Here is a 24,360-nt window from a genome sequence, read left to right on the forward strand (position 1 = left end):
TATATTTAATATTCAGAAAGAAGGATCTAAAATAAAAAACATATGTTTTAATTATAGGTGACCATAAAAACGATTAAATTTATATAGAAGTCAAATTTTTTTGTTTCACCATAGGTCATATCTTGATGATTTTGTAGGCCACTCGTTTCAGCTTTATATTTGTGTGCTGCTCACTAAAATGACAGGGCTCTGATGAAATTCTAACATTGATGATTTCGAATTGTGTCTTTTTCATTCTGGATGTACATTACATATTACATATGTTTAAAATAATTAATATATTACTTCGTATTTATTATTATATTGGTTACTGTAGATTTAATATAATAAGTTGTTCAATGTGAGAGGGGTGTGGTATGTTAAGAGAACACAAATTATATGAAACAGTTATGTTATATTTATTTTTAGGTTTTGGCCTAAATTGTATGCCTTCATCTGAACTATGTAAAATAAAAAATAGATATCAACTATTATATAATAGGATATCAAAAGGAAAAAGTTTATAGTGACCAGCATAGATCCATGTAATGTAGGGTCGTCTGTAGCTCAGGGAGTGAGGCATAGGTCTTTGCAACCTGGGAACTGCAGCGGTGCATGTTCAAATTCGGCCTGGGGGGTTGACCTTTATTTCTGTGATGGTCACCCAAAATGAAAATTGACACCCCACCAGAATAGGTTGGTACCCAGTAGATAACCCTCCTCTCCTTCCTCCTTTGTCAGAAATTAGAATGTAACTGTCTTTTGTTTTGCCTATATTGTTTACCTTTAATACCACATTTATTATAGATTTTGCATTGCTTATACTGCACAAAGGTCCTGGAGTTATAGAAGAGTTCTCAGAATCATTTCTGGCTAACATTGCTAGGTATGCCACAGTGACCCAGAATCCATTTGATGCTAACTATATTGTATCGTATGAGTTATTTCAGTTCTGTATACCTGTTTTCAATAACTCTTGGTCATGTAGCGAGGTTGTTTAGTGCCGCTATTGCTACTTGACTATCTGAATAGATTGTTATTTCTCAACCAGCAAGCTCTTCCACTACTAGAGTACTGGTGCAGTAACTAATGCCAAATATTTCTGATTTAAATACTGAGGTATACTTCTGTATATGAATAGGTATTCCCTCTAGTGGTTTATCTTTATGCTAGATGCCTTGCTCACAGATCTTAGGCTGTGAGAGAGCCTTCTCTATAGCTATTAATATCATTGTTAAGTCTTTGCTCTTTTATCCTGTTCATTTTAATCTGTATTTAATGTCTTTATACGTGAGGAATCATATTAATAATAATAATCGTGTGAAATTCATTTTTTATTTCGTTTTGTTAATGCTATTTCGTCACCCTTTGTTAGAGTATAAACGTCTTGGACTCAGTCATTTTGTTTCATTTTTCACATAGGTCCATTTTTTTTTGTAATATCTATTATAAACTTTCAATTTGTTATTAAAATGTTCCAGATCCTTCAAAAGCAGCTAATTCATCCCAGACAAAGGCAGTTTTTGGTATCACAGTTCCTTCGTATGAAAGCTCATTGTTGGCGAGTTACGTGGAGAACCAGGTCGTAATTTGGGACATTCGTGCTTTTGATAAACCTGTGTACACAGTTCCGCAGGGGAAACCTGTCACTAAAATATCTTGGTGTCCAACAAGGTTCGAATCATTAAAATATCTATTACTATGTTGTATATTTATTTTTTTTAAACCTTTTTTGAGCCAAACACTACAAATTCTAGTAGTTGTTCTTCCACTAAGTTAAATAAACACTTTTGAGTTATTCCTTTATGTAAAATGACTAGACTTTAATATTTGTTAACAAAATCCAACTAAGTGTTATTAGAATATCTCCCCAGAATGAAAAGTTCGAAAAAGAAGAATATTTCTAGAATCGTAGGGAGCTATCTGTGTTTAAACTCACTTCCTGTTCACTATTGCCAATAGAAAACTGTTAAAAGGTTCCAGAAGTATGTTATTTATAACCAATTTGTAAATTGTAAAAAGTAGCTCATAATTGAAAACACCATGCATTTTACTCATTATATTTCACTGACTGGAGATTTTGTATGCTAAAACCGTAGTTTCTTATAACTGGTAGCGTCATTAACAATATGGAGAAGATGGTCAGGGTTGCGGTAAAAAACAAAACAAAATAGCTTTCAACTATTTATTGTTCGACGTTTCACCCCACTTTGTAGGGCTTCATCTAGGCTGTTCAAGACAATAGGTTGACCAGACATTGTATTTGTTTAACCTATCATCTTGAACAGCCCTGATGAAACCCTACAAAGTGGCGCGAAACGTCGGGCATTAAATAGTTGAAAGCTAGTTTGTTCTTTTTCGACCAGAACCCTGACCGACCATCTTTTCCACATTTTAAATTATACAGTCATTAACAATAATTCATATTAAAAATATTTTAAAAGTTGTTTTCTTATTAGTAGTTAAATTTTTCCCTGAAATTTATTTTTGAAATAGAGGATTGACTTATGTTTAGGGTCAACCAATATCCAAGCAAATAAAATTTGTTCTTTAAGATTGTTGATTAACTGGGTGTAGTATATAAAAGGAAGATGGTCGAAATGTGGTCAAAAGAACTCAGATAGAAGTAAAGTTATTTATTATCAGTCAACTTTTTGCCCCACATTGCAGGGTTTCATCAGGGCTAAAAAAGATACAAAAAACAAAATAATGTTACAAAGTAAGAGAATATATAACATGAAATAAAAGTAAACTAAGCTATGGTGGCTAAATACGATTGTGTGATAATTTATATAAAAATGATCAAAGAAAATAAAATTAATATGCACAGTGAGAAGTATAAATAAACTATAAGAAATACAAAAAGGTATATGATAATTAATGAAAATGGAAATAATATCAAATAAAAATAAAGTAAAAGACACTAAAAGATAGAAAATAAGAATAAAATACAGATCAAGAAAACCAAATAGTGAAAAAAGTAGGAAATCCACCTTCCTGAATAAAAGTAAGGACAAAAATAAGCTGGATGGAGGTTAGGACGAAAATAAGGTGAAAACAAGCTGGGCTGGTCGTAGAGTTTTATTACGGTTTAATTACTATTTGAGTTCTTTTGACCATCTTCCTTTTATAAAGTATTTTCTGTTTTAGTTTATATTCAAACAGTAATAATTAAAATATCTTGTATTATTTTTAGGCGCAGTCTTCTTGGATCACTGCAGCGAGAGAGCAGATCAATCTATCTACATAATGTACAGCAGATGGATGATATGGAGACATCAGTTTTAGAGCGAAGTGTAAAACCTGGCCTACAAAGTCAAATAACCTCATTTTCCTGGCATTCAGAACACGAGAATAGGCTTTTGGCTATCACTTTAAATGGTATCATGTTTAGATATTCTGCAACTTAAATAAATTATTTATAGTCTTATTACTTCTTCGAGGCTGGTTTTATTGCTTAAATAAAATAAATTATAACCATTCAAGTCTCAAACACTCAACTTATTAACAAATTATTTCACCTAGGCAGAGTAGCTTGCAAACAATTGTAATAGTTGGAGGTGAGATGTGAATTTATTGTTAAGAAGGTTCTTGAGGAAGGCCAGTTGGGCCAAAGTGGACATTTAAAATATTAATAGCCAGTGTTTGTGACTTTAGTGGATATAATTTATTTTATTTATAAATTATATTTAAAACAATCTTTATTGAAAAGGGGCGTTATGAAACCACTTGAAGCCTCATCAAATGTTTTTAATCTCATTTCTGTGGCCGAGATTGATCGAGTGTGTTGAACCACAGACTTAGCATTCTTGCAAAGTGGTACTGGTTTGAATTTGGCCTGTCTGTGCTGGCTCTTATTTTATAGAGAACCATTGTGATAAATCTTGACTTTCTCAATCGGAATGGAGGTTGGTAACCTGTTGAACAATCCACTTTTTTACTTTGAATAGAATAGGTTGGTAACCTGTTGAACAATCCACTTTTCCTGCCTTATTTGGAGAGGATAAGGGCATTGAACCGCAATGAAAAGAAATTATATTGAAACGTGTGTGTTTTATTTCCTCAATAACATGAGTTAAAATTTTTTATTTTCGGAATCTCACTTAATTTAAATATTCTATTATTCTTTAATTTTATGAAAATAGTGATTTTTATAAAGTTCTGTTCTGTTCTTTTTTTGCTATCTCAATGGGGAATGATGTGGCTCTATGTATGATATACGATTTATTCCAAAGGTCATTGTCTTGTGGCTGAGTGTTCTGGTTTTCTGGTTAAATTTGGCTTCTGAACCAAATCATAGTTGCACTAAGAGAAAATAATGACATTTATAATAAAACTTTCTTGTATATTTTAGATGTTATAAGTTTGTGAAATGCTGATCTAGGGGTTACGAAACAGTTAATAAAATTAACCCCACTCTTCTCTCTTCGATATGGTACAAAAGTATATTGTTTAAGGGAAAAATATAATAAAGAGGCTAATAAATTAAAAATAAAAAAATTTCAAATTAACAATAATTTATTTATTATAGTTTACTAATAATCAAAGTAAGATGTACATGAACATCGGTTATTAGTAAATTTTGCATGTTACAGTCCCCTCTTTTCTTAAACATAGTTTCCTTGTTTTATTAGTAAACCATTAATATAAAAAAATAAGGATAATAATTTTGAATTTAAAAATTTTAAATTTTATATATTTTTTTTTACAATAAATTGTGAAGTGACAATTGAAGATTTCTGCTGGTTCATTTTTGTTTTTCTACTTCTATTAGTGAGAAAGGTAAAAACTAATTGAATTCCCATGTCAGTAACGTTAACTTATCTTATCTTTCAATGATAAATTATGTTTTCCTGGCGAATCATTTTTTACTATCTTTTATTTTGTAAATATTGTAGTATTTTTTTTCTGTTTAATGTTGTGAGTGCGTTTTTAGATGTTTTGATTAATGTTTTATTAAAATTATTTTTTTAAAATGAATTTATAATTAAATATTATTCTTAAATCTATTTTATTTTTAATACTTTTATTTAATTTGAATAATTACTCACTCATTTAAATAATGGTAAGTATTAATGGAGTGTTTATATTATATGTGTATATGCATAAATAATAATAGTTTTATTTATTCTAAACTTAATGATCTTTTACTGGAAGAGTCTTATGGAATTAAACTAGATTTTGAATGAATTTTTGGAATCAATTTTATAGAATATAAAAAAAAAACATGAACCAAATGCTTTTTAATTAGAAAATAAGATGGAAAATTATTTAAATGTAAATGTGAATTACACCTCAATATCGACTGGTTTCCTGGAATCTCTATTAATGTTATTGGACTAACAAAAGTTTCTCATCATAATAATGCCACTGCATGCTTGATAAAGATTTGAACTATCTATTTTTGGTCATTTATCGATTCTTAACATATTTAGGAGATTTGGAAATTCAATATAGTTATGGTATGACCCATGCCCTTGTTCAAAGACAGGGTTAAGAACAATTATAAAAAGATACAATTAAATTGTTCAAACTGTCAAATGAAATTCATTCCAAGAATGCACTTAGATATGTTTTTGGTTATTTTAGATAGTTGGTTTCCTAGATATTGGTTTATGTAATGTAACTAACCACTGTCTTACACAGCTTGTTATGTCGAGGTGGTTGTTACTAACTAAATGACAAAACTGTAAGTTATTAACATTGCAGTAATATTTTATTTTATTATAATCAATTATCATATATTAATTTACAGGATCCATTATGGATTATACGGTTTTCGAGAGAATGACTCTAAACTGGTCATCCATGTCTAATGTAGTGTGGACTTACGGACAGAGAACATTAAAAATGGTCAGTGATGCAGATGATATTTATGAACAGTTGGGTGACATCTCTAGTGCCATGAAGAAGAGGGCTCTTCGAGGATACGGATTGAAGGTAACATAACATGGATTGAATGAGGGATGGATTGAAAATATTTTAATTTGGTGCCTAAATCATATTTTATATCATTATATTGATATTGTGCCAAGACCTAATTTTATTGCTCATATATCCTAGAAAACCTGCAATTCAAATTCTCTGTCCAATCCTGTACTACCAGGTCCCGTTTATCTGACATCTACCCTCCACTTCATTGAACTGCTGCGTTTGATAAATCGTTTTTTACCCGAGCTACATATCTGTGTATCTATCTCTCTCTAACCTACGTCATGTACCAACCCTTCCCTTGTTTAAATCCCTTATATTTAACTAATTTTTGCTTCACCTATCTGACCCACTATTAAAATATTACAGATATTTTGTAATTGACTTTTTGTTTAATTTTTATTTAGTCAGTTAGTTTTTTAATTAATCTATTTTTTTTCTCTCTGTATATAAGTTATAATTATGTGTGGTCATACTGTTTTATGGCCTATAAATGTTATTATAAAATTAAAATGTCCTTTATAATTGTTCTAATGGGACCTAGTCCTAGAATAATGAACTATTTTTCAATTTTTCATTGAACAGATTTATTAATATATTGTCGTTTGAGCTGTGATATCTTGTTAGTCTGAACAATTTTTTTAACCTATTTATAAACTTCAAAATCAATGCTTCATTGATATCATTCATCATACATACAGATATGAACCTTCCCCTCTCTCTCTTACCTACTGCATTGTATTAAAGATCTGTAAATGTATCAACTAGTTTTACTCAAACTAATTGTACTATTTTGTTAAATAGTTTGATTTTATTTGTTGATATTTGGTTTATAATATAATATCAGAACCAATTATTTGTTTTTTACAGTAAAAAAAAGAAAAGAAATTTATATATAATTTAATTTCTTGTCTGAGACTAGTTTGTTAATCAATTCAAATAAAAAATATCCAAATAATCTTAACATGTTTATTCTCGTACAACTCAAACGTTCCAGCCACTCTGGTCATTCTCAAGCATATCTATTAATTAACAATTTCAATTACAATCTAATTATTATAAATTATTTTTAAAAACATTCTGAATGATAAATTATCCTTCCTTATTTATAATGTCACAGCTACCAATGTCATTGAAATGTCAAAGGCTATTCTGCCCTTGTCAAAAGTATGTCTTAGTCAATTAACCTATAAAAAAACCTAATTGAATTAGACAAATACAATGCGCCAATTGATTAACCTTCATCATATTGTGTTAAATCACCTATTTTTATTCAACATTTGACTTATTATAACTCTTCAATTTGCACTATCTATTACAATCTTATCAATAACCTTATCAACAGTACATTCTGTTTAAACTAGCTCACATCTGTTCAACCTAGCTCACGTATCGAGTTTGGCACATTCTCATTATATTTATAATTTTATTTTAGTTTATCTATTCATTCATTTTAGTATCAACAAAACCTAAAAAACTTAACTATATATTACTTAGATTATAAACAAACATTTTTATCACCAATTTATTTTACTCTAAATTTCTGAAAAACTTTATGTCTGATTTGAAATTAACTATATAATTAGTATTTTCCGATATATAAACAGCTTCCAGCATTTTTCTTTTTGAAGTTATTATTTTCTTCATTTATAACTATTATATTTTCAAAATAAAAAATATTATATAAATATAAAACATATTTTTCTCTTATTTTTATTGCTGGACAATTCAAACATGGCATTTTATATATGAATACTGATCGATTTTTTGTTTCTATTTTTTCCTTTATTTCATTGTAATAATTTTTAATTTTATTACCGGTTCCATAACATAACGAGTATTCAGCCTTGTCATATTCTTTGACGATAACCCTTTTGTTTAATCAAATTCCTAAAACTATTTACTGACTGTTTTATTTTTTATTTTGTTTTCTAACCTCCTATTTTTGGATTTTTTAAGGTTTTTACCCCAAACTTTATAAATAAATTTATAGGGTAGACATTTTTCAGGAATATATTAAAAAGTTTACTCCAAAAACTGTATTTAATCTACTCAAATAATTTATTTTTGTCTCCTTATTTATTTAGTTTATAATTCATAATGTTTTTAAAAATAATTTTTAATAATTAGATTGTAATTGAAATTGTTAGTTAATAGATATCCTTGAAAATAGCCAGAATTCCCAAAATGTTGTAGTTGTTTGAGAATAAACATTTTGAGACTATATGGATGTTTTCTTTTATAATTAGGAAAAAAAAATGTTAAAAGAAAAAAAATCAAATCAAAACATGATGATTAAATCTAGTCAAAAACTAACTGAAATATATTTTACTAAACCAAGAAAAATATGATCTCAATTTTACTTTTATTTCATCATTTCTCAAACTGAAATACGGAGTCATAGAGTTTTAAAATTTATATATTTCTGTTTGTTCAGGGAGAGTTGAGAGAAAATGCTTTGCTGGTCGACGACAACAGCATGAAAGAAATATGGATTTGGTTAGATCACAGTAAATCTCTCGTCGATGATGGAACTTTACAAACTGTATTTAGCAACAATCACCCTGGAATAAGGTTTACTATCTCTATATATATTTATTTTTACTTAATAAAATTTAATAGAATCTAAGGGCCAGAAATAAAAGTAATTTTTTATTTATAATCCAATTTAATTTGGTATTGTTATTATTATTATCCATTTTCTAATAGCTATGCTATATCATTCAATAGCAGCTTATGATTTGTTGTATTGCATTTTTTAATTACTATTAATTTAAAACATATTTTACTCATATTGATGCTCCATTAAATCACAGTTGTTTGCAGTACAAACCGATGGACCGCGAGTGTCTGTTTATTTGTAAATAGTGCTATTATTTATCAATTCCATTCCTTTTTTTTTTTTTTATCCATGTTAACACTTGGCCACCAGGACTCACCAAAAAAAAATCACAATATTTTTTGTTGATACTTTCTTTTCTTTTAATTTAAATAAGCATTATATAATGTATAAGATGTAATATTTAGGCAAATAAAGTTTAAATACCTGTTTTTAACTATGATGACTGTTGTCATCACTCGTGTGTGCCATTGAATCTATATATACAATCATCTCTTACATTGATGTTCTGCGAGTTTTTTAAAATGAATTACTAATTAAGGACTCCAGAAAGTTATTGTATATCTCCACATTTCCTATAAAATATTTAGACATGAAATCGAAACAATGTAAAAAAAAAATTTTAAAAACCTTTCAAGTATTTAAAAACTTTTATTGGAAGTGTGTAAAATAAAAGAATACATAATTAAATAAATTTATATACTTCAATATATAAATTTAAATAAATTCAATAATAAAAAAATTTGAAGGAGTGTAAGAATTTTTTAAGATAGCAGAACCCAGAACGATTGTAGCTGGTGGAAGCTAGGACAGTACTAAACATGTTTCGAGACAATTTAAGGTGAAAGGGAGGTACTAGAGCTCTTTCTACCACTTCGAATGCAAGCTAGAAAAGTGATCTCCCTTGACGATAATGTGTCAACTGTGATCAAAGTGTTAATCCAGGAAAAAAAAATTTTTGTTTCAACTTAATAAACAAAAGACTTCGTTACACACTTGAGGTATCAAATAAACTTTTAATGGGTTGAGAAAAAATACTTGAAATGTAATTAATTTAATTATTTACTAAGTTAAAAATTTAATCATGGACAAAAAATTCAATTACACACTGAAGGAAGACCCTTTAGGCTGTTGAAAAGTGATGTAATTTGTCTGTATAAATATGATTAGATGTTTTCCCACACTTGGCCTATAGAAATCTTTGATAGAAGACTTGAATCAAAGAAAAAATAAGTAAAGCAAAAGAAGCAGATGAAATAGTATATTTGCGTAGGCCATTTAAAGCAAAGGTTTAGTCATTTGAATTGCTAAAAACACTATTTAATGATTGAATAAAAGTAAACATTTGTAAATAATTGGAGGAAGATAGTCCCAGTGTTAGTCAATAAAGGTATTAAAATAGTAAAAGAAAACTATTTATTGGAAGATTATTGATTGACTGTGTGTAAAGATGAAAGGAATATGGTCCGGGTGCGGTCAGAAAAACTCAAATAGTAGAATAATACTATTTTAATGAGCCAATGTTTCGCCCCATGTTGCAGGGCTTCGTCAGAGCTAAAAAAGATAAACACATAGTTACAAAAGGAAAACAAAAACATAAGTGTAAAATAACAGGGGTATAAAATGTAAAAAAGTAAGATATAATAAGAAAATTTAAGGTAGTAAATATAACATAAAAATTTTATTATTTATTATTATTTTACTTTATAAAATAAAGTAATTTACTACCTTAAGTTTTCTTATTATATCTTACTTTTTTACATTTTATACCCCTGTTATTTTACACTTATGTTTTTGTTTTGTTTTTTCTCTTCTTTTTTTTTTCCTTTTGTAACTATGTGTTTGTATCTTTTTTAGCCCTGACGAAGCCCTGCAACGTGGGGCGAAACATTGGCTCATTAAAATAGTATTATTCTACTATTTGAGTTTTTCTGACCGCACCCGGACCATATTCCTTTCAAAACTATTTATTGTTAACCAACGTTTGCTGGGCTTCGTCAGGGCTGATAAGAATGTTTTACAGTTGGTAACAGAACATCACTCTTATCAGCCCTGATGATGCTCTGCAAAGTGGGGCGAAACGTGGGTTATCGATAAATAGTTTTCTTTTACGATTTTATTACCTTTATTGACCACTACCCGGACTATCTTCCTCCAATCTACTTGGTACGGTGAACTATCTTCTTCCAATATTAATAAATAATTATCTCTAAAGCAATTCAATTGAAAACAAAAAGAAACACCCTATTCTTTGTATTGTTAACTCATATTCTATAAGTTAGCAACTTCTACTTTAAGGTATTTTTAATTAAATTTATTTGTTCCTTTTTTCATTATAGTACTAAAATTTTATTTCGACATTGAATTGTTTTGTTTAATTATTTGAAATAGTTCCATTTTCCATTTTCTATTTAATGTGATTATATAAAATAATTTTTGTATTTACCTCCCTGTTTAGATATATATTGGGTATGGATGCAAGTACATCATCAAATAATATAACAGCTAAATCAGAGCTTACGTTCGTGCCGTGGAATGGGGTTGCAGCGTCTTCTTCAGCTAAAGTTTACAAGTAAGAAATTTTGTGCTCATAATTTACTTATGAATTTTTATACGTAAAGTATTTCATTTACAAACATGACAATGACTATTGCTTCTGTCAGGTCTTTTCATTCTCTATTAAATAATTAAACTCTTTCATTGAAAACCCAACTAGTACTTGGTAAGTGCTCTCAAAACCCAACTAGTACTTGGTAAGTGCTCTCAAAAACCCAACTAGTACTTGGTAAGTGCTCTCAAAACCCAACTAGTACTTGGTAAGTGCTCTCAAAAACCCAACTAGTACTTGGTAAGTGCTCTCAAAACCCAACTAGTACTTGGTAAGTGCTCTCAAAAACCCAACTAGTACTTGGTAAGTGCTCTCAAAACCCAACTAGTACTTGGTAAGTGCTCTCAAAAACGTTGCTTTCGTACTAAAAAAAAAAAAACTCCACTAGTGCTTTGTTTTAAACACGTCCAGATCCAGTGGAGCCGATCACACCAGAGTATTCAGAACTGTTGAACCCGAAACTTCACTAAATATTTGGTCGAGTAATTACTATTTTAATGATGTGTTAATGGTTGACCGTGGATATATATAAATGAGGTGAAGATGGTTGGGGGGGGGATACGGTGAGTGAACAACACAAATAATTAAAAACATATTTATTAGTGCCAACATTTATAACAATATAAAAATATTTATTAATTACTCCTCTTGTTTTACTTAACTTTATATTTTATTTCTTTATTCTACTATTTTACTTACATATTTCATTAATTATATATATTTTTTTTTTAATGGGCAACAGACCATGGAGGCCTAAGTCCTCGCACAATGTATTTCTTAATACATTGCGCGTTTCTTGACGTGGTTTTTTCGCAGGGTGGGTTCGTCACTCCCACACCTATTTTTTGTGAGTGCCACCCATTGGCTAACGGACCTCACAAATGCCCGGTGGAAGGTTGTCAGTGAGTTATGCATTATTTTGTGCTTGAAAAAAGCCCGAGTGAGACCGGAATTCGATCTGACAACCTATAGGTTGGTAGACTGGCGCGTTACCACATTGCTACTGCTGCCCCCTCATTATATAACTTTATATTTTATTCATTTAATATTGTTATTTTACTTACATATTTAATTGCCTACATATACGTTTTATTTCTCACATTTTTCATGACTATTTTAAATAATTTTCATTTTGTACATATATTTAATAACTAGATTTTCATATATATTCTATTATTTGTTATTTTATTATTTATTTAATACAAAATTGGCCTGGTAGGTCTTACTTGGTTGATATAACCGTTACATTTTATCTTTTTTTCTTTTTAACAATTGATTATGGAGGGTATAGTCTCATAAAAAAGACACCCATGCATACATATCTTTTAACTCTATTTATGTATCTATATTGTTAGTTATTTTCTAATCATTCTGTATATCCTCTTATTAGTCGTTATCTTGTTTTTTATTTTTAGCCTTAATGAATGCTTGATATTTTGGCCGAAACATTGGCATTGAATAAGCTTTTACTTATTTGTGCTCTTCACTGACCACACCCCGAGTCATCTTCTCCTCATTTAATTACAATTTTACTTTAGCTGTTGTGGTGCAATATATATTTTTTCAATCTCCTGAACACGTTGCTAATTTGACCTGGCCTTGTTATTTAGTAATTAGTATAAATAATTAAACTACTCATTTAATATTAAAAATAATAGTATTCATTTTTTTTCTAAGAGTTATGAATTCTTCTACAACTTCTGGGAAAATAAAACAATACCTTTAAACTTCATATATTTTTTATTTATTTATTGATTGACGTTTTGGGTTAATTTTTATTTATTTTCAAATTCGACCATTCTTCTAATTGTTGATGATTTGTACTACATCAAAATATAAATTCTTGTTATTATGATTACTGAATCTCTGCAATATTTTATGTTACTTATTCTAGTTCCCCAACTATACTCTACATTTCTACCACTAGGAATTAGGTTTTTAAAATGGACAAAAATTAGTCCAAAATGTCATTTAATGAATAATAAAAAAATAGATAAAGTATCAAATGTGTTCGATTTTACGAAAAGTTGTTTTATAGTACGATGTTTAATTTTTTCCAGTTTTATTATATTTGAATGGCTTTATTTTTCAATTTTTATAATTAGTTGGTTGTTCATAAAAGGTTATCATTTTAGGAGCGAGGTTCGAGATAAGGCTTTATGTCTCTGCAACTGGCGGTTCATTCATGATCCAGTAATTTTGAACGATACAATTTCCTCATTGGAACGAGATGGTATTATAAATTTTATGATTCTTTTAATCTTTTCGGTTTATAATACAATTAATTTATGGGTGAAATATGCCGATATTTATCGTAGCAGTTAATAATTGCACTATATATTTATAGCATTAAATTCAAATGAAACTTACATAATTTTAAACATAATTGTAATTCAAGTTAATTACCTTAGACAGTCAGACCAACAATCATTTTTTTATACAGTAGAAGAGTAACTATCGGTGCCCCAGCACCATATTTATTTATCATATATTAATTGAAATATGTAAGGTAAAAAATAAGAAATATTAAAAAAAAATCGTACAATTTTAGTATTTAAAAATTTTATACAATATGATTATTTATATTTTTTTTTTATGCTCTGACTATATTAATAGGCTAAAAAAAAAATTATTGTTTACTAGTTATAAGTATACTGTGTATGAAGCAACCCAATGAAGTTGGGCAGTGCAACATTTTTAATTAAGTGTCTTTCTCTCTCTAACAATTTTAGAATAAATTATTATAATGCATGTATGCTTTAATATTTAATTACAATTATGTTTATATGTGATATAAAATATCTTTAATTTGTAAGATTTGTAGATTTTATTCATAATTTTAATAATAATAAAAAATAAAGAATTAAATAAAAACGACAATATATAAATATTCAAATAAATTATATCCTATTAAAACGAAGAAAAAAAAAAATTAAAGTTATGATTTCATATTAATAATTTGCAAGACAAATATATATTTATATATTTTTAATTAAATATTATAGCATACATGTATTAAAACCATTTATTCTAAAATTGTTAAATATAGATAAATATGGCGCTGGAAGCTGATTGCCACTCTTCTATTATTTGTGAAAAAAAAAATGATTATGAGACTGTCCATCTAAGTTAATTAACCTGAATTTAACAGTGTACCTACAACTAAATGAATTGTAATTATTGTAAGTTGTATTTTTACTCAATCTTTCCCCTCCTTGTCTAAGATAATGTTGTATTATTTCAGGATTAGTTACAAAAGCTGCTGCCTTAGCTGTTTTCTCACAGCAACTGAAGCTAGCTATAAGGTTGCTGTATGAAACAGAATACAACACTGTCTCGATGGCACTTTCAGGTAGGGATAAACTTTCCTGCTTTATACATCTTTATTTTAATATTATATCTATTTTTAATACTAATCATATCAGATCAAGGGAATATAGAAGCATTTATTCCCATATTAAATTTATCAATAAATTAATTAATTGATTGGTCAATAATGAGGTGAAGATAGTTGACCATAGATATATAAGAGGAGAAGATGGTCGGGGATTGCGGTCGGCAGAAAAAACACAAAAAACAAAAGAATTATTTATTTGTACCGACGTTTCGACCTGACTTTCAGGTCTACATCAGGAAGTTATTGGCAGAAATTCCTGCTAAACTGAAGTTTAGTATAGTAAGTTAGTAACTGTGCGTATGCTAAAATTATACTTATGTCTAAACATAAGTTTAACATAGGCAGAGATTCCTGCTAAACTGAAGTTTAGCAGGAATTTCTGCCTATAACTCCTGGATGAAGACCTGAAAATCAGGTCGAAACGACGGCACAAATAAATAATTCTTTTGTTTATTTGTGTTTTTTCTGCTGACCGCACCCCCGACCATCTTCTCCTCTTGATTGATCAATAAATTATCAGTGCTAGTAAATATTATCTGTTTTTTTAAAAATATATATAAACAAATATTTTGAGATTTGAATCTTTTTAAATTTAAATAAAACTTCTATAATAAGCACAGATTTTGTGATGAAATGGAAAAGTGAAATATAGGAAAAATTATATATTAAAACACACAGAGGGAATTTAATTAAATAAATGATACAACATATATTATCTGTTTTTTATTATTCATTGATGTTTATTAATATTTATTGATATGTATTATTACTTATTCATTTTTGACTTATTATTATCCTTATCTTTATACATTCTTTTATTTTTTTGTTCTTTATGTTTGCATGTAAAAATATTTTGACATTTGGTTAGTTTTTAAATTTAAACTCAACTTTTATAGTAATCTCAGTTTTTTAATAGACTGGCAAAAAAGTGATACGATAACGGTGTAAATGAGAGATTTAATTAGACACAGAATGAAATAAAATAATAGAATACCACAAGGATGTAATTGCTAGTCAGTTAAAATAGTTTAGTTAGGATATACTGTTTTTAAAATATTTAGGTATTATAAAGAGAATATGAAAACAAAAAATCAAATTAAATATAACAATATTGTATCTCTCTATTATATGAAAAAGTGTTTAGGTGACCACCGTGTAATATTTTATTTTACATATGAGGTGGAATAATAAAAATAGGTTGTAAAAATTTAGTTTAACTGATGAAGAACATATTTTTCAAAAAAGATATCAAATTAAAAAGGTGTATGAAATATAGAAATTGTTAAAGAAAGAAAAGTTGAAAACTTATATCCTTAGCAGTTAGCAATTTGAAGCCTGATCAGTTTGAAAACCTTTGAACCAGATGGCAAGTTGAATAAATTATATTATTTATTCATAAATTTATACATTAAATATAAATTATATTATTCATTTATTATTAATAAGTTGTAATGTTATGTTTGAACTGATATAATTTGCTTAGGATACACTGATGATAAGACAAGTGTTTGGAGGGAAGCTTGTATAGCCTCTCGGAAAAAGCTTAAGGATCCGTATCTGCGAGCGATTTTTGCATTTCTTACGGCCGACAGCGATAACTACGATTTAGTAATTGTAAGCTTGTGATTTTGGTTTTATCATTAAATTATGTACTTTAGATTATCTTTAAGCTAATAAACTTTTATATTTTTCAGAATGAGCAGGGTATGTCTGTAATTGATCGAGTTGGTTTTGCTTTAACGTTTCTATCCGACTCCAGATTAGCAGAATTCATAAACACTTTAACTGATGAATTGACCCAGGAAGGAGATCTATGTGGAATTATTCTTACAGGTGTGTTATTAAATTATGTTTGTACTTGCCTAAGTAATAAATTAGACCTCTTGTTAATATTTTGATTACCACTAATATTAAACAGGCTTTAACATATTCATTATTTGATTTATAACTGAAACCCAGAAATGAGTTGTGTTAAGAGTTCTGGATAAAGAGTTATACTAGGACTTTTTTCTTCTTTCTTTCCTCATATATTAACCATGTGGGAGGGCCATTTTATTTGTTTTGTACGTTCACACAAATAAAATGGCCCATACATAAAGTATAATACATGTATCAGTCAGATTATAAAGATTTTACAAATTATTACATCAATTAACTGAAGAGAAAATAAGGAAAAATGAAAACAGGAAAGTTAGATAAAACAGAAATTGTTGAATGTTTAATAAATAAACATTCCTAATTAAACACTTAGAAAAAGAAGATACAAAAATCATAATTGCTTAATAAAACAGAAATTACTAAACATTAAAAAATAAAATTTTCCTAATTAAATACTTTAAAAATAATGTTTTTATTTTTTATAATTAATTGACTTAGCAACGAAACATTATAAAGTTTCTTTTATGGTTATTATTATTTTTTTAATATAAAGTGCCAGGAAATCAAGCAACAAAAACTAGAAATAAAATTATAAAGATTTTACAAATTATTGAATTAATTGAAGAGAAAATAATGAAAAGTGAAAAATATAAGAAAAAAAAAAAGAAAAAAGTTAAATAAAACTGAAATGATTAAATGTTGAAAAAATAAAATTTTCCTGATTAAACACTTAACAAAAAGAAGATAAAAAAAAAAAATGAAATATAATTTTCCTATTTGAATACTTTAAAAAATAAGAAAGACTTAATTTGCCAGGTCTTAGCAACAAAATGTTGTAAAGTTTCTTTTATGACTGTTTTATTTTTTTATATACAGTGGCAAGGAATCAAGCAACAAACATTAAAGATATAATTATAAAGATTTTACATATTATTAATTACATTGAATTAATTGCAGAGAAAAGTGAAAAATAGAAAAAAAGAAAAAAAAAAAAAAAGAAAAAAGTTAAACAAAACTAAAAAGATTTAATGTTGAAAAAATAAAATTTTCCTGATTAAATGCTTAACAAAAAGAGAAAAAAAAAATAAACAAAATTTTCCTAACAATATATTTAAAAAAAGACAATATGCTAGGACTTAAACAACAAAAAGTTATTTTACGAACTGTTAATAACATTATATATGTTTATATATACATATATAAATGATTGAACTTATATCAAATTATGTAGAAGATGATTAGGGGTGCAGTCAAAAGAAAACAAAAAATAATTTACGACTAGTATTGTATAATAATATAATACAAGTTTAACTAAACAAACATTTATTAATATAATACAAGTTTAATAAAACAAACATTTAATAATATAATACAAGTTAAACAAAACAAACATTTAATAATATAATACAAGTTAAAAAATGATTATAATAGGAAGTACTAAGTGTTTAAAAATTCTTAACATAAATAAGAAAGACTTAATGTGCCAAGACTCAAGTAACAAAATGTATGAGTTTGCTTTTATTTTTTTTTCTATCTCTCAGCAAGGAATCAGCCTAAAATCACCAGCAATTTTGATAGCTTAGATGCTATATATAAGGAGGCAGCGGTAGCAGTGTGACAATACGCTTGTCTACCAACCCTAAGGTTGCGACCCCGGCCCATCCGGGATTATTTTAATATATTTTACTAATATGTTTTATTTAATTTTGTCTATAACTTTTTTATATTTATTAAATTTGATGTAGGAATGAACCCTGAAGTTATACCATTACTTCAGTGTTATTTGGACAACACAAGTGATGTTCAGGGTGTTAGCGTTCTAGCAATGAGAGCCTTTCCACCATATCTCCTCGAACACGAAGCTGCGCAATATTGGATCAACAGGTACTTATACTGCTACTTGTATTTATTACATTATTCTTGATTATTATAACCTATTTATGAGGAAATACTAGCTAAATTTAAGAATTACTTAAATTATTTAATCCCAATAATTTTGATAGTGTGCCATCTTGGTTTTTAGCTATAATTGTCAATTATAAGACTTCCAACCTCTTTCATATAATTCATCAAATTTTTGAAGTTTGAAGATTTTAAACTTTAAAACTTTTACTTCCTCACTTCTGAAGGTAGTTTGATCTTTGAAAATATGCAGGAAATAAAAATAAATAAACATTGTCGGAATCATAAATTTTCATTCGAATTTTGCATTTTAAACATGAAGTATCAAATTTAGTACCTTTTCTGTAGTCAATTTTATGTTTGGGTGTAATCAATTGAACCATTATCAGATTATTTATAATCTGATTTAGATTAAATTTTCAGTTTTTATCATACTCCATCCAAAACTTTAGCTTACAGATTTGTAAAAATATTTTTCTCGGCAAACCTATACTTTGGAAACATTTCCTCTGATTTGGCTCAAATTTGGAGGAATGTTGGTGATTTGTATCAAAATGGTCCGATATTAATTTTATCTAATTATATCCACTGATTTTGCTTCACAATGCACAAATTTGTTTCTAAAGGAAAGAGATGGTTCAGGTGCAGTAAAAAAAAAACTAAATAGTAATTAAACTATTTATTTGAGCCAAAAAAAGATTAAAACAACTAAAATTAAAATTTTATATATTTTTTTTAGCTTGAAGCCCTGTAAAGTGGGGTGAAACATTGGCTCACAACAAATAGTTTAATTAAAATTTGAGTTTTTTTTTTTTTACCGCTTGTTGGACCATCTTACTTTTATATATTACATATGGTCAAAAACGATCTTCCAAAAGTATTTTTCTTGACGTGCATGTTTCATACCTGGCTCCTGTAGATTTTATTCTAAAATGAAAATCTAAATTTTTGGCTAAATTATAAAATTTATTTTGTTAAATCTCGAAGTAAGATTAGTAGTTAGTAGCTTTTTTGCATCTTTGTTGATTTTGTCTATCCATCTAGTTTTTGGCCCTCCTCTAACCAACCATACTTCATTTGTAGTTGTGAAGAGGGGTCCTTATGGATATGTCCCACCCATCTTAACCTCCTTGCCTGCAAATTATGAGATATTGATTGAACAGTCTCTGCAAGCAGTTCACTGTTAGTTCTTCTCTTCCATGTGTAAAGGCTCTGATCCCGGAGATAGATTCAGTATTCTTGACAGAGAGAAGAAGGCTCTGTCCGTGCTTGTTATACGCTGGTCTATCTCAGTTCGTTAAACATTTATTGATGTTATAGTTGAGCCGAGGAATTTGAAACTGTTTACTTTTTGAAATGATTTGCCATCCATGCAAGACAGTGGACTGCAAAGGGCTAACCGGCTCCAAAAAAAGCAAAAACTGTTTTCTTGGCTGGGAAAATGTTGGTGACTGTTTTTTGGGATAGTCATGAAGTTATTTTAATCGACTATTTTCAAAAAGGAAAAACCATTACAGGAGCATACTATGCATCATTACTTGCGGAAAAACGACCAGAAAAAGAAAATCCTGTTTCACCAAGACAATGCACCGTCTCACACCTCAGCGTTTGACATGGTGAAAATCCACGAATTACGGTTTAAACTGTTTGACCATTCACCTTGCTCACCAGATCTAGCCCAAGCGACTTCTTTTTGTTCCCTCATCTAACAATTGCGTTCGGAGGACAAATTTTCATCTAATGAAGAGGCAATCACTTTCCCGGACAATTATTTTGCAGAGAAAAACGCCGAGTACTTTTGGACAGGTTACAGAGATCGAAGCGTCGCTGGGAGAAGTGTGTCTCCCTCAGAAAATATTTGAAAATTAAGTTGATTAAGTTGAATAATTTTTATTGGGCATTTATTTGCTTCTTTTCTTTCTTTCATATGTTCAAACATCAAGAACGATAATTAAAACAGCTCTAACAATAAACATTGAGAAAGATAATTAATTAAACAGCTCTAACAATAAACATCGAGAAAGATAATTAATTAAAATGCCTCTAACAATAAACATCGAGAAAGATAATTAATTAAAACGCCTCTAACAATAAACATTGAGAAAGATAGTTAATTGAACAGCTCTAAATATAAACATCGAGAAAGATAATTAATTCAACAGCTGTAACAATAAACATCGAGAAAGATAATTAATTAAACAGCTCTAACAATAAACATTGAGAAAGATAATTAAATAACAACTCTAGCAATAAATCCTCATAAAAATATCTGTTATCATTCTTCCCCTTACCCACTCCAAGACGCATTAATGATCTATTTATTTTACTTAACTTTGGCTTACAGTATTTAATCTTTAAAATAATCATTTGGTTTAGTTTTGCTTCAATATTTTTGTCCAGTTACAGGGAATTGTTAGACACTTGGCGGTTATGGACTGAACGTGCTGAATTTGATGTACTCCATAATAAGCGAGCACCGTCCCAGCCAGAACAGCAAGTTTATGTTTCGTGTAACTTCTGTGGTAAGAGTGCCTCTGCTCTGAATCATTCAAGAGCCAAATATTCACCTTTTCCTCGAATGTCTAGCTCTGCCAATCAATACAAGGTGAGTAAAGTTAAAAATTATTTCCAGCTATGATACAAGTTTGTTTCCTTTTGAAAAAACATTTTATATAATCGTAGATAAATAAGGAAAAGTAGTCTTTCACACTACTTATTGTCTATGGTGCTTTATAGTGGAATAAAATTTTATTTTTTATTTTTCATATAGTTTCGCACTTTTTTAGTATCTTGAAACTCCTACATTTCGGCCGTTCTCAATGATCTATCAACTTCCAATTTTAATTACATCCCACTCATTATAGGGATAAAAATTCTTAAAAAACCTGTAGAGCTGTTTCAAACTAAGTCATTCTGGAAGTGTCTGACTATATGGATATATTGTGATTGTATGGATATTTTTGTCATAACTGATAATTAATAAAATATAAAATTTTATTCTTTTATTTTTTCCATAAGTTTATGTTCTGTTAAAAAAATTTAAATAATGTTAAATATTTTAAGAGTACTAAGTACAAAACAAGAGGTGCTAATACATTTTTCATGGTTACGTAATATTGTTTGTACAGTATTCCACTTGAGTTTCTATTTGAGATTTTAACTGATATTGTTTGCTCCTGAACTCTATTTTATTCAGTTCATTTTTGTAAGTTTCAATACAATGGATACATGTCAGATAAGTCTCTGTCCCAATTCAACAATGTAGTATCTCAAAAAATGGTTCATTAGAAGTAAGAAAACTGTCTCAAGTGTAGGTAACATTTAAAACATGACACTGATTAACTTTATTGTAAACCTGATAGACAGCTCAACTGTTGGTAAATGTGAGGCCATTGTAGCTGAAGAAGTTGAGGTGTCATCTTAGCAACCTCATATCTACAACAGTGCTGGTTCAATTTTGTGCTAGTTCCATAATATGAAATCTCAACCTTCCCATTTTCTTTCAAGCCAGCTGTAGCACCCATAGACTTAAAATTAATTTTAATCTTTAATGGCATGAAACTATATTTTCATTAAAACCTACATCATGGTTATTAAGATTATTTGTGTGTTTTATTTTATTTTAATATAGTATACCTATATTAAATAGTATTAATAGTATACCTCTAATAAAACACCCTTCATAAGTTTCTCCATGATTTTATTGTTTACATCTCGTAGGAACAAGAGAACTTTTTATCACAAAAAGTTATTAACTTAAACTCTTGAAAATTTATGAAAATGTATTTGTTTATTGTTGCTTAAAGGCGTAAAACCCTCTGGTCATCAACGCCTAATGAAAATGTTTTTAATCTGAGCGTCTACTGAATAACTTGACTATTTTTGCAGATGTCTTGCTGCCCTAACTGTCGAAAGCCTCAGCCACGGTGTGCTATTTGCTTAGTTCATATGGGCACAGCTTCTTGCTACCTTCCGTCTACTCCTGCTTCTTCAGTTCTCGTCAACCCTTTTGATTCTTGGTACACTTGGTGTCAAACTTGTCGTCATGGTGGCCATGCTGCTCATATCACTCGTTGGTTCAAGTAAGTCCTGTTTTTTAATTCTTTTTTTAATCATAACTGTTAAGGTGGTTAGGTGTTCAAAAGGAACTTCTTAGAATTAAAAATGAAAAAAAAAATTGAGTGAACTGATTTCAATAGATTTAGTGTCATTAGTGATATAAAATAAAAAATTTGTATCACTGTGGGTGGATGTCATAGAGCGGCCCCCACCATGGATAAATTCTTTCTAATGTCCTCGTCAAGGAAGATTGAAAGATCATCGGTCTGCGAGCCCTACCAAGATGAGCCCACAATAGCGTTGACCAGACTGCTGGCTACTGTGCTGTTTTAAGGAGATAAATATGCCCTGAACCTGTCCCGCACTTTATACAACGACTCTGAGCCATTTACTTCTATTGAATACATGATAAACTATATGCATATGACTTAATTAATATATTTATTCATATTAGATCTAGATAATTAATTATTAAAAAAATGTTGGCCACAACAATAACTTTATTTTGTTGTCTCGGATTTATATTAAGTGGCTTTGAAAACAAAGTAAACTCATACTTTGTATTAAATTAATTCAAATGGCAGAAATGGGTACATGTGCAATATAAACTCTATAATCAAGTCATATCACTTTAAGGCTTATACTAAACTTTAAGACCATAAACTCTATAATAAAGTTATGTTGCTTTAAGACTTAAACTAAACTTTAAGATCATAAAGTTATATTGCTTTAAGGCTTAAACTAAACTTTAAGACCATAAACATTATAATACAGTTGCAAGGCTTTAAGTGATGATTTGACAGTATGGCGGTGTTCTGTTATTTTCTATCACATAAAACATGGAAATGCCTTTCTTACATTTCTAAAACTTTAACTAAGTAACTAATTAATTTAATAAGTCACGAATTAGGTGTTCATTTTTGTTTTAATTTATTTTTAAAAATTATCAGTTTATTTGTATTTGTAAATAATTTGTTGTTTTTTATTTTAATAGGAATTAGGAATATACCAAAATAAAAAAAAAATTTTAAATAAAAAAAGTTTTTAAACTCACCTATGCATCCATCTATATATTTAAAATCCAGATGATAAAGGATGTTGGGTAACATTAAAAGAAAATTGAATGTCACCCACAAGTGTTAGCATTCAAAAATGTGAATGACACAAATGCATTGAGGCTGGTGAGATCGGCAGGTGGGCCCGCAATGAGCTCCCATTATACAGTCTCTAAAGGGTTTATTAATTCAACTATTTTAGTTTGATCGGATTTTTTTATTTTATAATTTAAAATATCGACTTGCCCAAGCAAGATAATTTTTTTAAAATAGTTTCAAACTATATATTAAGGAAATATTTTTTTGATGATTGTTGATCGACTGTGTTTAGTATATAAAAGGAAGAACTAAAATATTAATTAAACTATTTAATGTGAGCCAACATTTCGGCCCACTTTAGGGGGCTTCATCAGTGCTAAAAAAGATACAAACAACTGAAATAAAAGTTAGCTAAGGTGTGGCTAAATATGATTTAAAATATGTGAAAATTTATATAAAAATGAACAAAATAATTTAATGATAAAACAAGATATACACTGAAACGTACATTGTAATATCCTCTTTTTTTGATAAAAAGTAGTTTTTTTTTTTTTTGTATAGGTGGTTTTAGTTATACTTTATTTTATGTATCAACATTAAAATTTGTTGATTTTCTTTTATTAAATCTAAAAGCAAGCTAATCAATTTAATAATTCAGAAGTTATGGAGCCCAACAAGAAAATCTACAATTTAATCTAAGAATAAAATGAAGACGATAACAATTATCAATGAAGTATTTACATCGCAAGTAAATTAGAGCGGTTGTGCTACAATCGATGCTTGCATAGACTATTGAATTGTGAACAAAGGACACTTGTTTGGATCGCTAGTGGATTGGATGTGTCTGGGGAACTAGAAGGACATCTTCTGGTAAGAGGTGATGTGGACCACC

The 24,360-nt window shown here is 28.6% G+C and overlaps 1 protein-coding gene across 1 annotated transcript in view; it reads left to right on the forward strand.

Annotated features, from left to right (window-relative positions):
- The window catches only part of mio (GATOR complex protein mio), a 32,715-nt gene that overhangs the window by 4,895 nt on the left and 3,460 nt on the right, over positions 1–24,360 (forward strand). The window contains exons 5-16 of the mRNA XM_014432880.3: positions 1,461–1,653; positions 3,176–3,360; positions 5,735–5,919; positions 8,348–8,484; positions 10,989–11,102; positions 13,274–13,371; positions 14,383–14,490; positions 16,019–16,149; positions 16,230–16,368; positions 18,159–18,297; positions 20,716–20,920; positions 22,204–22,397. Coding sequence (XP_014288366.1) covers positions 1,461–1,653; positions 3,176–3,360; positions 5,735–5,919; positions 8,348–8,484; positions 10,989–11,102; positions 13,274–13,371; positions 14,383–14,490; positions 16,019–16,149; positions 16,230–16,368; positions 18,159–18,297; positions 20,716–20,920; positions 22,204–22,397 — 1,828 coding nt within the window. The remainder of the gene's footprint in view (positions 1–1,460; positions 1,654–3,175; positions 3,361–5,734; positions 5,920–8,347; positions 8,485–10,988; positions 11,103–13,273; positions 13,372–14,382; positions 14,491–16,018; positions 16,150–16,229; positions 16,369–18,158; positions 18,298–20,715; positions 20,921–22,203; positions 22,398–24,360) is intronic.

Source organism: Halyomorpha halys, unplaced genomic scaffold (assembly GCF_000696795.3).
Source record: "Halyomorpha halys isolate HHAL.00 unplaced genomic scaffold, Hhal_1.1 Scaffold1127.1, whole genome shotgun sequence".
Lineage (NCBI taxonomy): Eukaryota > Metazoa > Arthropoda > Insecta > Hemiptera > Pentatomidae > Halyomorpha > Halyomorpha halys.